Source organism: Terrapene carolina, unplaced genomic scaffold (genome assembly GCF_002925995.2).
Source record: "Terrapene carolina triunguis isolate 2854851 unplaced genomic scaffold, T_m_triunguis-2.0 Scaffold58, whole genome shotgun sequence".
In the NCBI taxonomy this organism is placed as follows: domain Eukaryota; kingdom Metazoa; phylum Chordata; order Testudines; family Emydidae; genus Terrapene; species Terrapene triunguis.
In genome coordinates, this window is record NW_020664409.1 from 98,736,804 (window position 1) to 98,754,034 (window position 17,231).

The 17,231-nt window shown below is 42.6% G+C and overlaps 1 protein-coding gene across 1 annotated transcript in view; it reads right to left on the bottom strand.

The window, feature by feature from the left end:
- The window catches only part of HHLA1 (HERV-H LTR-associating 1), a 36,159-nt gene extending 21,519 nt beyond the window's left edge, over positions 1–14,640 (bottom strand). The window contains exons 1-12 of the mRNA XM_026659642.1: positions 14,565–14,640; positions 12,676–12,735; positions 10,985–11,065; positions 10,431–10,514; positions 10,255–10,338; positions 8,541–8,624; positions 6,725–6,781; positions 6,523–6,609; positions 4,225–4,317; positions 2,643–2,870; positions 654–725; positions 327–398 (exon numbers count right to left, since the gene is read on the bottom strand). Of these exons, the coding sequence (XP_026515427.1) occupies positions 327–398; positions 654–725; positions 2,643–2,870; positions 4,225–4,317; positions 6,523–6,609; positions 6,725–6,781; positions 8,541–8,624; positions 10,255–10,338; positions 10,431–10,514; positions 10,985–11,065; positions 12,676–12,735; positions 14,565–14,640 (1,078 nt within the window). The remainder of the gene's footprint in view (positions 1–326; positions 399–653; positions 726–2,642; positions 2,871–4,224; positions 4,318–6,522; positions 6,610–6,724; positions 6,782–8,540; positions 8,625–10,254; positions 10,339–10,430; positions 10,515–10,984; positions 11,066–12,675; positions 12,736–14,564) is intronic.
- Positions 14,641–17,231: the final 2,591 nt, after the last annotated feature.

Below are 17,231 nucleotides of genomic sequence, written 5' to 3' on the forward strand. Positions count from 1 at the left end.
TTTATTAGTAGGAGTATTTGAAGCATGCTATTTTCTTTTGGATAAGGGAGTTTTCAGATTCTCCCCAAAGTTAAAACCAACACATGTAACACATAGGTGAATGCCTTTTTAGTAACATGTTTTATATATTAGAGTTACATGACTCACAAATGGAACCAAAGTGAAAGTGGCCCCTTTTATATATGGGAGCACACAAATATATGTAACATCAAAATATGACATACTATCACATATTTAAAACACACCTGCCTTTTTCACATGAGGAAATCTGAGCAAGTGTATATTGTCAATACCCCCATTTTTTGCTGCAGAGAGCAGGTACTTACTGGAAGCTGTATGCAGTTTTGGTAACACTTCAGGCTTGTATACAGGGGTAGACAACAATAATGAAGGCAGATCTGTTATAAATGAAGGGAGGAAAAGAATATATCAGGCCCTGGCATTTTAATAGAAACATATGGCAGGTTCAGTAAAGGATCAATAGACCACATAGAATTACACATTTGACAAATCATCTGTTTATATATGTGTGTATGTATGAGCCCACATACAGGGACAAATTAATTAATTCCTCTATCATAAATGTACCAGGCAGCATTCTTTACAGGTTATCTCAAAACAACCTCAGTCTTGTACATAAGAAATAAACTTACCCGACTCCGTTTGGATAGATACTTTGGTTACTTCAGGAGAAGCTGGCTGTGTCCAGAATGGATACATTTCAGCTATGGGAACAAAACCAAACATGTTTCAATATCATTTTAATTGTTATGATTTCTTACCTGTATAATGCCAACAGCATGCTTGGTGTGCTATAGGCAGATAAAGACACAGGACTCCTTGAACTAGATGGCATATAAAATATGGGGAGATGATGAAAGGTGAAGTTCAACATGCATATTGTTAGTCCCACGGTTTTGGCAGGTCACTAATTAGGTGAGGGTAGACATGGATTTACAATATGCCCCCTAGCATAATTAAAAAGGCCGGGAGCATGTCAGAGAGGACTTTCTAGGCATACAAGCCACCGTGGCAGAAGGCCCGGGCATGAGAAGAACAGAAAGTGGCTGATAGCTAAGTGGCTCGCGTGGAGTGAAGAAGGCTGAAGAAAAAGTCAGGAGCATGGAGGCCTTGGCTGGGTAAGTAGCTGCTGTAGGACAGTCCTAATAATTTTACGTAGCTCCCCTACAATGATGAAATCTCCTCACTAGAAAGAGGAAGAACTTTCGGCAAATCCTGCATTTGTTCAGCAGAGATGGAGGGCACTGGTGAAGAGGTACCCGCTGCAGAAACAAAGAACGTATATTAAACTGTCCAGCCAGATTTCAGAGCTAATTCAATACGAGTTACATAATATATGTCTATGGGAAAGAATTATGGACTAGATTTTCAAAAACATCAAGTGATTTTTGCGTGTCCAACTTGAGACTGGAGCTGCATGGAGAGAGGTCATTCCATTTCGTGGAGGCGCTTCATATTTCAGAATTAGTTTTTGTTCCAATTTGGAATGAAAACCCAAAGTTTAGAAATTCTCTGTGAAAGAGAACGGTGCCCCAGCTCCAGGGCAGTCCACCAAGGGACCTTGGAAGCCCTGGGGCTCTGGTTCATGGGGAGCCTGCATGATGGGCTGCCCAAGAGTGCCTGACCTTGGAAGCCCTCTGTCCCCAATTGGGCTGGGAGCCACAGTGCTTAGGAGTCATGGCTTCTAGGCTCTCAGTTCCCTAATAGACCCCTGGGTGGGCTGCCAAAGAGCAGGAAGGGAAAACTGGCAGGAAACCAGGCATGTGTGTGCCAATTCTGCCACAATTTAATCGAAATCAAACCATCTCCATGAAAAATCACTTGTCACTTTTGAAAATCATGGCCCAAGCTCTTTCCTCATCTGACTTGAAATCTTTCAACTTTGACACGTACGGAAGCAAAAAGTTACATGTGCTGGCTGCTGATGATGTTTGTGGGAGCTTTGATCTCTGGGTGGGCAAGCTGTGCCCTTATATGCACACACTAGCTCTCGTTTGGCCTTTTGAGGTACCACCAACCTAACTCGCTTCTCTTCCCTTCTTATGCTCAGGTTTTCGGGTAGAGGTTGGGGTGTTTAATGTCTGGAGGGTCAGAAGAAGAGTTTCTATTGTTCTTTGCACCCCTGGGACACTGCTCCCTGAAAATGACAGGGATCGGCGGGGGCTGATGTAATTTGTTGAATTTGAGGACTGTTTCCTCAAGATGGCAGCGAGCTCAAGCCTGATGCTTTTCCTCAGGAAGTAACATTTCAGTGGATTGGGGGCCACAGAAAATCCATGGCTGGATCTAACAGGAGCTGTTTTTCTCTCCCTTCCCCATCCTGTTAAGCCCACATTCTCCTTCCAGCACACAGCCCCTGAGTAGCTCTGCAGAGGGTAGGAAGTTGGGCCAAGAAAGAATCATTTCCCCGGGCTACAGAGTGCCTGAAGAGTCACTCCACAGCTGCTGCTCCAATGCGCTCCCTACACAGGCAGGGAGGACAAGCTGAGTGATCACATGAGCAGGATTTGGCCTCTAAGCCTCACTGAAGATGTATAAGCAAAGGACATAGCCTACTGAGGGAGTGAAAGCCCCTTATGTTCCCAGGCATCTGATCACAGCAGACCATTCTCTGAACTCACTTGATGGCTGCATTTGGGGTAAAATATCATAGCTTTCCATGGTAGTAGGAGGCGGCCTTGTAGTGCCATGTCCTTTTGAAGCATCTGTCTGTAACCACAAGGGCAGCTGTAGAATTGGAAATCCAGATCCTTTCAAACCAATAGTCTTTGGCCATGTGGGAAATCTTGTAGAGAGGATTTCATCTCCTTTCCATGCAACAGTCTGTTCCCAGGAAGGCATCCTTGTCGCTAAAGCCATAAAGGAGCAGGAAGGCTGTTGTTATCTGATGGCACATGGATGTACACTTCTACTGCAGCACAGCCAATGCCAAAACATCCAGAAAATGGCGAGCATAACACTTTGGGGAACAGTCATGGCTACAGTACATATGGTAAAACCTGTTGATTCCTAGTACACGTTGAATGGCAACTACTCAACCTCATTAGTGAGGCCAGGGGAGAGATGGATGCATGGTATAATTTCACTTCATTCAACATTTTCTGTTTTCTGAGTGGAAAAAAAAAACCAAAAAAGTTTTCAAAAAACAAACATTTTACTGAAAAGTTTTCTGTTTATTGTAAAAAAAAAAAGGGAGGGGGGAATTAAATGTTATTTTTTAATTTTTTCCCCTAGAAAATAATTCTACTGTTTCCTAACCAGCTCTACTTCTGAGCTAAGAGGTGAGGGTTAAGGAGGGGGAATTGTGTGAAGGGCATGTGGGGAAAAAGAAGAGGGATGAGTTTGGTGGGAGTGGTGGGGGGCAGAAACTGGGATTTGAGAAGGATTGGGGAAATTGGGTGGAGGGAGTTGAGACTGGGAATGTGAAAGACAGTGAAGGTTTGGTGTGAGAGGCTTGAGAGACAGCTCAATGGAAAGGGAAAGGGTTTGGGGATAAAGAGAAAAGTGTCTGTGAGAAGGAAAAAGATGAATATTTAGAGATAGCTGGGAGAGAAAAGATGGTCCAGTAGCTTGGGCCCTGGCCTAAGACTTGGCAGATGTATTTCAAATCCCTGCTTTGCCACAGACCTCCTGCATCTCCTTGGGAAGTCACTTAGCCTCTCTGTGCATTCATTCCCTATTTGTAAAATGGGGATAACTAGCTCTTCCCTCCTCACAAGGTATTTTGAGGATAAATACATTGAAGACTGTGAGCTACTACAGTAACGGAGGCCATGTATGTACCTTCAATAGCTAGATAGAGAAAGAGGAGACAGACTGGTGGGAAGGAGGGGTTTATGGGCAGAATTAGTGAGATTTGGGAAGCATCTTGAACAGTCTCCTCCATCTCACATGCCCTGCAACCACATTTCCTTAATTCACATCCCTCCTTAAGACACTTCTTCTGTGAACAATGAAGTTATTTTAAAAAAAACTTTGGGCCACTCTGTGCACAGAACTTCGAATCCCCAATCAGACACTATTAGCCTGATGTGTAATGTTTCTCCAGTTTACATATCTTGTGCTTTAGGAAAAGGCTGTGCCTTCCTCTAGATTTTGTCCTGCACCGAGCACACAGTGGTGCGAACCAAATAAGAGACATAAATGCATTTCAACTAGTCTGCCCAGGAGATTCAATATTTAGCTCTGAGGATACTTGCGTACTTTTAAATGTCCAAATGTCTTCAGGGAGCTCGTCCATGATCTTGTCAGGGTCTTCTCGTAAGGTCATTAAGCTGGGAAGAATTGAGTCTATATCTTTTAGTTAGTAAAAGTTAGAGTTAGTCGTATCCTATCATGCTCATAATCTAAAACAAATTTGATAGCATTTGGATATGTAAATCAAACACACGGGTTTAGATCTAGTTCTGGTGTAAGAGAAACAACCATTGTCTTTGAAAGAAAAGTAGCTATTGGGCAAAACGTCTATATGTTTTTACTGTTTTCTTAAATAGGAGAAATAATTCTCTTGGACTTAATCATGCACAGGTAAAATTCTCATTGACTTCACTTATAATATTTGTGATGTTCATATTGAGCAGAAGATCAATTCACCAGTGGAAGCGTGAGGCCAATGCTTTGGGGGGAGGGATAGCTCAGTTGTTTGAGCATTAGCCTGCTAAACCCAGGATTGTGAGTTCAATCCTTGAGGGGGCCACTTAGGGATCTGGGGCCAAATCAGTATTTGGTCCTGCTAGTGAAGGCAGGGCACTGGACTTCATGACCTTCTGGGGTCCCTTCCAGTTCTAGGATATCTCCATTTGTTATTTTAGGTGTAGCTCAATCTACCATGCAGTTTAGGTTACTACAACAGGTGTTACTGTAGCAACTGGCCAAGTGTGTCTTATCCCCCTCTAGTGGCTAGCTCACATAGAAGATAAGAGCTTATTACTGCTGAGAGTTAATGGAGTTAGTCCTTTAAATCAAGTGCAGTAGATTTAGTGTGGTTTTGGTACTGACAGTTCCTAGCTCTGGAGATCCTATTTTCATACAAGTGTTTGTTATTTCGGGGACATTCACCTAGATTTACTTTCCCAGATGCGTATCTATGGAATGAACACAAGTGTCTTACAAACCTTACAGACTATACTAGATACCAAATATCATCCATTCATCTCTATAGGAAGAGACTGGGCTGCAGTGACTGACAAGTTCACTGCTAGATAGAATGCTAGCTCCCTCACCTCCCATCCATATCTTAGTCCCTCCAAACATCTGGAGAAGCCACAGCTCATGGGGTCATGACTACACCTACCTCTCACACCACACTCATGTGGTGCATAAAGAAAAGACTCTCCTTTTCTGCCCCTAAACATGGTACCAGCATGTCACGCATCCACTAGACACCTCTCCATTATCTCCCACCTTTCAAAGAGATGTGCAAATTCCCCACCATATCTCCAACTGGGGTAAATGCAACACCTTTCCCCTAAATGACTATGCTTTTGTATCCAAATTAGAAATATATATCTCTGGCTTCTTTTCTCTCAGTAAGCAAACCACAGACACTTCCTAAATCTTACACCAGGCACTTAAGACCACACTCAAAGGATAAAGCATTAGATGAACATCTAATCAAACTTCTTATTATTTTCTATTAATTATTTGTGCTTTCTGAGAGCAAATTCAAGGCCATAGTAGTGCTGTTGAATCAAATCCTATAAGGTTTTGAACATCTACAATCCCCAAGGAAGTCAAAGGGCTATGGGTATGCTCAATACCTATCCCCACTTAAGGGCCTGATTGAAAGCCCATTGAAGTCAATTGGAAGATTCCCAGGGCTTGTCTACACTACTGCGCGGGGTCGATCTAAGATACGCAACTTCAGCTACATGAATAGCGTAGCTGAAATCGACGTACTTAGATCTACTTACCGCGGTGTCTTCACTGTGGTAAGTCGACAGCGGACACTCTCCCGTCGACTCCACTTATGCTCCTCATTCTGGTGGAGTACCGGAGTCAACGGGAGAGCGTTAAGCGGTCGATTTATCGCATCTAGTATAGACCCGATCTGGCGGGTAGTGTAGACAAGCCCCCATTGACTTCAATGAGTTTTGGATTAGGTCATAAAGGTCAGACCAGGGCTGGATTTCCAATTAGGCACAATAGGCACGTGCCTAGGGGCGCCGGTGTTCTAGGGAGGCCTTACCTTTCTAAAACTGTGTGGAACACAAAGGTCAGCTGTAGGCAGGGGGGGCTCTGAAGATGCTGTGCCTAGGGGCTTGTAAGGTGTAAATCCAGCCCTGGGCCAGACACTTCATCCACTGAAATCAATAAAAGTTTTGCCTTCAATGGATGAAGAATCTGACCCTACATTTGGTGATGTGCCAGTGTTGCATTTAACTCATACACAGTTTCCTGTGGTTAATGTGTAGGATAAACAGACAAGTAAATCTCTTCATTCATTGCAGTGGTAACACGAAAACTTGTTGTTATTCATTTCTTCCTTCAGGATGTACTTACCCAGGAGCGCAGACATATTACTGGAAAATGTGTAATTAATAACAGGAGATTTCTCTATCATTTCCCAAAAGTCAGACATATTTCTGCCTGCAAAAACACATGCACAGAAATAACAAAGCGGATTAAAGTAGTAGATTCTTGAATCAATCAGTGCTGTAAGTGTAAGGGTTATAGTCTCGGAAGGGATAAGTTCTACATTTACCTGTTCGGCCTGCCATCACGCAGATATAGATACAGTCTGAATCATTGCTCTGACTCACTGAAAGGAAAACAAATGTAGATCAAATGCTTTTTATTAGTGTACTTTAAAGGAGTTGAACTCATAGCGTCAAAATCCACCTAGTAGGGGTGACTACTAGAGCTGGTTGAAAAATCCCAATCCAAACTTGTTTTTTGACAGAAAATTCAGTTTTTGACTAAATTAAATTTTTCACAAGTGTCTGCTGTCCATAGAAAATTCCAATTTTCTTCAAAGAAGCAAGATATTTCAGTTGAAAAGTGAAATATTTTTATTTGAATATGCCTCTGTGGTGTCTCGTAGGAACTGTAGTGTAGGTGCCTCATGTTCCTTGTCTCCTCTATGAGCTAGACTCCTCCTTGTGAACTACATCTCCCATGATGCACCATATGCAGGGATTCCCATGATGCATTGCCTCTGTTGTCCAAGAGGGGAGATGGTGGTACCTCACGGAAGATGTAATCCAACTAGGGAGTCCACCTTATGCAGGACAATGGGAACATAAGACATCTGAACTACCATGAGGCATTGTGATAGCATTTCCAAATGAAAATATTTTTGTTTTCAGCTGAAGTATTTTGGTTTCTGGATGAAATTTTTCAATATTCAAATTTCCTCCAAAAAATAGACCAAATATGATTTTTTCCCTTTTTTGTCCAAATTTTCCATGAAAAAAATCCCCATTTCAAACCAGTTCTAAGAGCTACTCACCAGTATAAGAGGAGCCTAGGTTGGAAGAGTCCTGTCTTAAGTCTGGTTCACTCCCAAATGTACAGTTTTTTAAATAGCAAATAATATATCAACAGTTGTTTTTACAAGATTACCAATTAACTGCACCTCAGAATGTGAAGTCTTCCTATTAATCTGTCTGTCAATATAGTTAGGAAATTCTGCAATTTTAAGGTAATATTATTTATGGTTTGATTATGCAGTCCTTAGTCAAGTTGATGTGCAGTAGCTCAGATGAGCAGTCTCTAAAGTCAGTGGGATTCCTTGTGGAGTAAGTTGCTCCCAGATGTAAGGAAAGGTATCAGAATCTGACCCTGAGTTATATAAGGCAATTGACAGGATTTTAAGGGTAATAACCAAATCAAATAATTTTCAAATGGATATTTATCCCCTAAAAATATTCAGGAAAAGTTAGTCCCACATTTTGGTCCAGATTCTGATACATATACTCAAGTTGAATAGTACCTTACTCCAGGAGATAATAATAATAAGGATAATAATAAATAATATCCAGGACTTATAATCAGTAGATCTCAATGCACCTATAAAGGCATATCAAAGCACCAGTCTACAGATAGGGAAACTGAGGCACACAGAGAAGAAGTGACTTGCTCAAGATCACCCAGCCGGTCAGTGGCGGAGCTGGGACTAGAAGCAATGTCTTTGGAATCACAGTCCAGCGCTCTATGCACTAGGCAACATTGCCATCCCCTGTCCCACTGAAGTCAATAAGTACTTGTGGAGAAAGTTTGAAGGACTATTTGTGGAATGTGATACTAAAGTTGACTAAGGGAACCTTAATCCAGCCCTAAATTAATCCCTTTACATTGTTGGTCATATGTTACAAAGATGCTGACAATAATTCATTACATTATGAAACAGAGTTTTAATAAAAATATTTTCTCAAGGTGATGGTTTACAGTTGCAGCCCCTATTCTGTGAGGTCAATACTGCTGGTGAAGCAGTGCGGATAGCTACCACCTTAGTGTTCATAACATGCCCTTTCTATGTTCCAGGAGTGAACAGGACAATGATAAAAAGAAATGCACACCTGAGACAATGGAGGTTGATTTGAAAATTTCTGTGAGGTAACTGGTGGAGTTTCCAATAATATCAACAAGTAAAGCTGTAAAATCTAGAAGACAAAACAGAGCAGGTTTACAATCCGAGGCCCCAGTTCAGTAGCCCATCCCTGTTCAGCAAAGCACTTACGTATGTGCTTCACTTTTAGGCACGTGCTTTGCCTTTGATTTCAGTGGTAATTAAGAATGGGCTTAAAGTTAAGCATGGGCTTAAGTGCTTTGCTGAATAGGGATGGATTTAAGTACAAACTTAAATACTTTGCTGACCTGGGACTCAAATGCTTATCAGTAGGAATGCTCTGAAATATAACAGAGAGGTTAAATACTGCATACAGGGAAACCTTCCCTTATGTGTACATGGCCTATGTGCCACTGAAATCCCACTTAGGTGCTACATAAACTCCCAAAATAAGACTTACGTGATGCCAAGGCCTTCACTGGCCCTCTACACTGAAGAGAAAATCACTTTTAGAGCCAACACTGTGGTATCAATTTTAGCAGCTTTTCAGTACATGGCATTTATATTACAGCGAACTTGTGTAACTTGGCTTAGGAAATCAGCAAGAGAAAGGAATACAGGCCACAAAGGTAAGCTTAGCCCCCGTGGCCTTTAATTTGTAGACAAATTGCTTAGTGTTATTCTCTTTCCCCTAACTTCTGTCTTTTTATCTTCCAAACCTTTTATTACTTTGCTTGCCAACCCATAGGAGCAGTTTTGTTTCATATTTGTACCATGCCTAGCACGATGTGCCCCTGGTCCATGAGGGGTGCTCTTATGGGCTATCACAATACAAGTAACAAATAAATAATCCTAATTATGGTAGTGCCCAGAGTTCCCAAGTGGGGCACAGGAATCCCATTGTGCTAGGTGCTGCACACACATATGTGCAGACATGAGTTCTAGCCCCCCAAAGTAGGAGAAATAACCAGGATTATGGAATATCCTTTTCATGTGTCACAGCTGGGACACTGTACCGGCCCAGAGCCATGCCCAGGTTGGTGCAAGAACAAGGGGCACGGAAGCACCATATGACTCTGTAAAACAGCTGGATGCCAAGTCACCAGCGCTGGGAAATGGCCAGGTGCACAAAATGGGAAGAAGTGGCCTCACACACATTCTGGAATTTGAACAGTGCTCAGAGGGGGTGGGGGGAATTTGTGCAATGGAGCTCCTCACCCCACTAAACTGCCCTATATAGACCCCAGTCTTCTTTTCCTCCTTCCCCCACTCTGGGCTTAGAGGGGTTTCTGCAGGCTTGGTCTGGAGGAACCCCTGGACATCTCCAGGGAGCTGAGAGCAGCTAGAGAAGCTAAATTGTACTATAAAATTGAACCCACGGATATCAACTATTGCTGGGAGGCTCTAAAGGGGCTGTCTTTCCCCTCCTTTCCCTATGAAGAAATGCAGGGTTTTTTCCCCCAGTGGCAACTCATCTTGTCTGCTTGGCTGATAGCTTCATCCCAGGGCTGCCAGGGAGCAGTCTTCTGGTGCTCAGTTCACTGAGTCTCTCCAGTGCTTCAAACTAGCCACTTACCATGGCTTTTGACTTCAATGTGACTACAACTCTCTCATGAAGAAAGTTGCAGGACTGGGGCTGAGAACCTGCAGCTCAAATGGAAACAATTTGGCTTAAACACACTCAACCGCCAGCCCGCTCTCAGTCACACTGCTTTTACACCCACCTGTTAAGTCATTTGTCATGTTGTTTAAACAGTAGCAATACCTCATAGGGAACTTGCTGGGGTCAACATTTTTCAGGTTAGAAACTGCAAAGAGGGACAGTGGAAACTGAAATCTTGATGGATTCACCTTCTAAGAAAATGCATTTGAGAGTAGAATAAAACGGTATGGTACCCACTGTTATAAATGGCGACCGAAACTTTGTGGAAGGCAAACGAGCTGTAAGAGGTAATGCTCAGCAAAGAGAAGAATTTTTTGGTACCTGCAGAAAAATGTGCACATGTCTATTAATGACTTGGATGGGTTATTTGTAACCCAGCTATTGAGTCTGATATAACAGTGGCATGATTTTATTTCTAAAGCACACCATACAAAGACAGTAGACAGATGCATTTGAATTTTGTTTTCATTGCGATCTAGCAGAAATAATTTTAAATCACCATTTTTAATTTTAAGCAAACAAAACAGTACAAAAATAGATGGTGGTTTGGGAGGAATGAAAGGGCAATACAATAAATGTGGATCAAAGAGATCACTCTAAAGACACCTTGTTAATAATTACGCACACACACCCACACACACCATGTTACAGCAACTCATCCAAATACAGCAGTATACCATACTGTATTTTTACAGCTTTGTCCCTTAACTCCTTTAGCTCCATATTTCAACTTATGTGGTGCTGACAGTCCACAACATGTTTCACATCCTTTTGTAGCACAACAATGTTACCTTTGAGAGCTGTATTTAACATTCCGTTCACTAGTTCAGTCAGGTTAATCGCAGCCAGATCAACGGATTTGGCAGGCAGCTCTGAAAAAGAAGCAGCATTTCTGAACATCAGACAGTGCTAGGAACCTGTCAATGTGCTGTGTATATATTCCTCTAAATGACTTGGATAAAGTGATTCAGTGAGACGCTACCATCTGTGGGAAAATGAAAACATCAAATTGCATATTAGGGCTAGAAACAATGTCTGGTGACTCTGAGAAGCTAAATATACCATGAGAGCAATGCAATAGCTGATACTAGAATCAGGTGAGAACAGCAGGGGCAGTGCTACTTCAAAATGAAGACAGGGCACTGTATATGCATTCACTAATTAAAAGGCACTTTTGACAGTGTTCCTCAGTGCTCTGCTGTGGATGCCATATTATTCAGTAAAATCCTAGGATGTTAGAGTCCCTTAGGGGGCAACGCACATTTTCATTAAAGTGCCGATTTATAAACCACACTCATCTGGAAGAAGTTTTCTCTTAAATTTCCACCTGTGCATGTTGCATAGAATTGGAATGAAGATTCAGCTATTTTAATGAGATGCCCTGATTGGCCGAGGAGAATAACCTAACTAGAGCTGGTCAATTTTTTAAAATTTGAGAACATTTTCTGATCAGAAATTGCTAGGGCTTTTTTCTAACAGACAATTTTGTAGAAAATGTTTTGTTTAGTTCAAACATGGCAATTAAAAACAAAGCGACAGGGCAGGGGGCGAGGAGGGCATGACTGAGCAGGGGAGAGATAGCTCAGTGGTTTGAGCATTGGCCTACTAAACCCAGGGTTAAGAGTTCAATCCTTTGGGAGCCATCTGGGGCAAAAAAAAAATCTGTCTGGGGATTAGTCCTGCTTTGAGCAGGGGGTTGGACTAGATGGCTTCCTGAGGTCCCTTCCAACCCTCATATTCTATGACAAACCCAAGCCAGGAAAAAAATCAGTGTTGGGCAGGGGAAAATATTCTATGACAATGTCTTACCATTTTTGACCAGCTCTGAACCAACATGTTACAAACATGTTCTCTGACAAGTGGAAATGAAAAACCCAACTCACCTAACTTGGGTATTTAGAACAACGGGAAAGCTGCAGTACATACAGTGCAACTAGGAGCCAGGAAGAGACATAGAAGCCACACAATGTGCTATAGAAACCAAACCACTCCTCCTCCTCACTAAGAACCCATCAAAGGTTAGCAGGATGGTTTCTGGAACGTAAATGGAGTTGCAGCCCGTGTCAGGAAGGCGCCAGCCACTGGAAGCGGTGTCCGGTTTGGGTACATGTTAGGATGAGAATGAGAGCGTCCAAGGGAACCAACAGTTGGCAGGAGGGATGCTCATGGAAAGATGGATATCATAGGAAGCAGCAGGAGAGTGGTCTTCAGTTTGCATGATAAACAGGGAGATGGCTGCTGAGTCCCTTTCCAGGGTTTCAGGGGAATTAGGCATCAGGAATGGGGTGCGGTTGTTTCTAGGGGGGTAGCTGTAGGGAACAGTGGCTGTGGAAGGGTTTGCCTGGCTGCCGTTCCTGAGTGGAAATTACTGAACAGGAGTCCACTCACCAAGCAGCGCCCATTGGGCTAGCTACCGTACTTCTGACTCAAACTTAACCCCACACAATCAGAGTAACTTCTGAAGCCATGTGCCAGGCCTTACCTGCAGTAGCCAGCACTGGCACACTCTTCTCCTTCTTATTTTCTCCTTTTATGCCTGCAGCTGTAAAATGGAGAAAGTGGAATCTGAGAAATGACTTTCCCACTCAAATGACCAACCAGGAATCTCCAGGGGTTTCTCTGTTGCCAGCTGTGATGGCTGTGAAATGGTTGGACAATAGTATTGCGAACTAGTCCATCATTCAGAGCCACACGTTATTTCTATAATGGCAGCAGAGCGTGTACATACCAACAAGGAAGAATCTGACCCTAAAATGACCTAGCTTTTAAAGGAACAAAGGTTAAGAAATTAGCTTTTCTCTCCCCTGCCCCCGCCTCCTGCCCCGCCCCGCCTCCGGCCTGAGCTTGCTTTCAGTGAAGTCAATAGCATAACACCCTTCAATTTCAGTGGTACAGGAGCAGGCCCTTAATACAAGTGAGTAACTTCCTTTAACAGGAATCAAAGGAAGAAGAGAGCCACAAAGTGTTATAGAGATTGAGTGCCAGGTTTGCAAGCACCATTACCCATAAGATGCAAAGGATGATGCGGCATGCCATCCTGAAAACGGTGACCGCTACACGCATGCTGATTAGTCAAAGCTTGCTATTTGATATGTTACTGCTTCTTCTGGGTAGTCGTACAGCTAAGGTGCTGGGCTGGGATTCCAGAAATCAATTCCTGGCACTGTCTTGTGTTACCTCGGGCAAATCACTTAATCTCTCTGTGCCTCAGTTCCCTGTCTGTGAAACGAGAATAATAATACTCCCTTTGTTTGCCTTATAAACTCTTCAAGGCAGGGACTGTCTCTTCTCCTGTGTTTGAACCAGGCCCAGTACAGTGAGCCCCTGGTCTTAGCTGGAGCCACTAGAAACAACCATAACACAAATAATACTTAAGAATGGTAATGTTGAAGAGATAGGCTCAACAGTGCTGGGGAATGAGGTCTTCCATTTATTTGCAGATCATGTGGCCCAGACAGCATCAATGCAAACTTCTCAGGGCAACATACCTCTCTACCTTAATCCTGGTGTAACAGCAATGACTTGTCGGCAGGCAGGATCGAACCTGGGACCTCTGAAGCTTAGTGTATGAGCCTCTACTGCATGAGCTAAAAGGCAGATTCTTCTAAGCCAATGCTGTGACAGGCTCATCAATCTCTAGATGGTCTAGGTGCCACTAGAAGGGGACAGAGCACCACACCAAGTGGGCATGGGCTACACTGGCAGGCTCAAGAAGATGGTTCATTGTGAGTCCCATCAATTGCTGGCCTCTCTGGTATGTTAATTAGTTCTAACACCTCTGTGACACAGAGGCTGTTAGGTAAAAGGTCTCATTCTTTGCAAACATCTCTCCTCAGACCTGAAAATGCACTACACCAAACACATATCTTACACACATCTATTTATCCATAAAGAGGAATATATAACATCTCTACAGAGAGCTCATAACTTGTCAAGATTCACAATCAGTGTGAGATGCCTGCATGGGTAATATTTAAGGAATAATGTATTTATATTGAAATTATGCTTTATGGACTTGGGGTAAAACTTAGTCACTGGGGCCAATATGTCTCAGTGATGGCCCATTTGGGCAGGTGGGACTTGTCACCCCACCCTGTCTAGGTGGTGATGCCACAAAATTTCAGCCAGTAATAGCATTTTAACTACCTAAGGAAGTGGAGAATCAGGAACGCTGGCCTGAGCCTGTATTTTGTATCTCCCTTAGGTGAAAGCAGGTTGGCGTGTCCTTTTGGCTTTGAGAGTGATGGATGGGAAAAACATTTTGGATGTTCCCAGGGCAATATCAAAGTGCACGTGCTGGGGAAATTACTTTATCATGTCTCAGAATAAATTGTGAGTGAAAGTGGCGTTTCAGACACACTTCACACTTACCCAAGTTCCATACGAGAAGGAGGCATAGAAATCCTGCACTCAATTTAACAGGCACATGCTGATGGAACCATGGCATTTTGGAAACCTACTTCCAGTCGCTTCAACTGTTTTAGGAGAAAGAAACAAGATTGTGGTGAGCCTACATGGATCCAATGCATTTGTCGTTTCAGTGTTTCCAACTTTTGCAATATTTTGTGTTGTTCTTAATCTCTGGATGCTAGAATCACATGAGAATCTTGGATTTTACTTGAAAAAAACAAAACAAAACTAAGTTTCTCACCCTTGTGATTGCAGAGAAAAAGCTAGAAAATGTGACCTGAAAGCTAAAAATCTCAGAAGGAAAAAAACCCCCAAAACATGAAAAAACTAAACCAAAAATCTAGAATTTCTTATTCGTGATTTTTTATTCAGACTCATGATATTTTGGGCTCTGTCTCAAGGTTTTTGAATGATTGGGACTGTCAATATTGCAGTTTACAGATGTTTCAAAGACTCATACTTAGAGCTGGTTAGGAAAACAAGGAAGAAGTTTTGACAGTTTTTCTTTACATTTGTCCCCCTCCCTTTTTTTCAATATCAGAAAATGTCAGCCAGCTTCACCATTGGCTGAAACTCCGGGGGGAGATTTCATGAAAACGCAGTCAAAAGTTTTTTTAATTTAGTTTTCAACGGCAACCTTCTCCATGCTCGATAGTTAATGGTAAGAATACACACTGAACTCTTCTTAGCCTCAGGATAATACTGCTTAATTAACAAATTATTACCATTTCTATTAACCAAGTCATCCTGATATTTACATTGTTAGAAACTAAAATAAATTCTGAAAATAGTTGAAGTATGATTCTATTGTAAAAATGTTATTGAGGGATTCCATGTTTAGTGTGTCCATGTTACATTTACTCCTCTTACAAGAGAAAGATGTTTCTTCTAACTGCTAGTCTTGCAAACTCAAACTGGGATCTGAGAGTCAAGCTGAATTCTTTCTACCTAATGCATCATTACCATTAATAAATAACAATAATAAGGTCTAGCTCTTATATAGCACGTTTTCGTCAATCTCAAAGCTTTTTACCGAAGATATCAGTATTATCCTCATTTAACAGATGGGGAAACTGATGCACAGGGAGGTGAAATGACTTGTCTAAGTTCACTTAGCTGGCCAATGGCAGAAACAATCTCGTCGTCTAAGTCTTAGTCCAATGTTCTATTGTCTAGATCACCCTGCCCCGCCACCTGTCCAAGCCTGTTGCTTTCTGTGCACAGGTTTAGCTGAAGGCAGACTGTAAGGCAATGCGGTTGTCCAGGTGACCCTGCACTTGGAACTTAGTTAACAACTCTACTGATGAAGCATGAGACAGCCAGTAACAGCTTACTCTCCCATTGTTTTATAGCATCTGTAAAATTGACAGGAGTGAAAAAGAGTGAAACTTACCTGTCACTAAAGTCAGCAGATCTGACTGAGTACAAACAGGGAGCAGATGTGCTGACTAGGGAGGTGCTAAGAGTTGTACTTTGCCATCATCTGGTCATTTCAGTTGGGCAGTTATGTATGGTGAGCCAAATAGGGTTTTTTAAAGCACTTGTCTGTGTTGAGAGTGATACTGAGCTGCTCCACCCCAAATCAGTCTTTTTGAGCGGGACAGAGGGATGGGAAGAGAGACGCTTTAGCCAGAGTTTTGCTAAATTTTAAATTTGAAGAGGCTTTGTTTAGCCACAGTGGGCAAAAGGTTGCTTTAATCTGCAAATATGTTATATAATTATATTAACAATGGCACTAGTCACATGATTAAAATTAAGCACATGGTTAAGTGCTTTGCTGAATCAGGGTCTAAAACAGCATAAGTAGCCTTGATCCACTGTGAAAGAGAACTGATGGAAAAAGACCAGAATTTGTCAGCCAGATATCACTGTAGGAAAGGTAAGTGAGAGCACAAAGCATGCTTGAGGACGCATGTCCCTACTGCAGCCTGTGGACAGCATGTGCATAAAGAAAGCATCAGTGACACACAAGTTTCCTTTTCGTCTCTCTGCTCTCTTCTGCTCCTAAGAGCATTTGACAAATTTGTTTAAAAAGCAAAAATAATTTTAATACAAATATTTAAGCCAAACTCTCCCATTCCATTGGCTCAAGGATTTTTCCTGTTTTATTTCTTTCTGTTGTGTGCATTGAATGAATGCCTGAGCTAGGCTCACTGTGGTAAAAGGAGACCAAATTCCCTTTCCATGCTCAGGGCTGGCTCTAGGTTTTTTGCCGCCCCAAGCAAAAAAAAAAAAAAAAAAAACCTCCGAGAGCACAACTGCCGAAGCAAAAAAAAAAAGGGGCCAGAATGCCACCCCTGAAATTGTGCCGCCCCTGAAATTGTGCCGCCCCAAGCACGTGCTTGGTTTGCTGGTGCCTAGAGCCGGTCCTGTCCATGCTCAATCTGCTCCCCGAATAAACAAACATGAAACAAAATTAACTGCTTTGATATGACAGAGTGGAAAAGGCCCCTGGGGACTGGTAACAACCACAAGCCCACTACTTCACTCACACAACATAGCTGGGAGTCTTGTGGCTCAGGGCGGGATGCTCCCTCACTCGGCTGCCTGGTTTCCAGGGGCGCATGCACTCTTTAGAATGGGGTGGAGCTTGTTTCTCACAGTGCACCCAGCCCGCTCTGGGAGCCA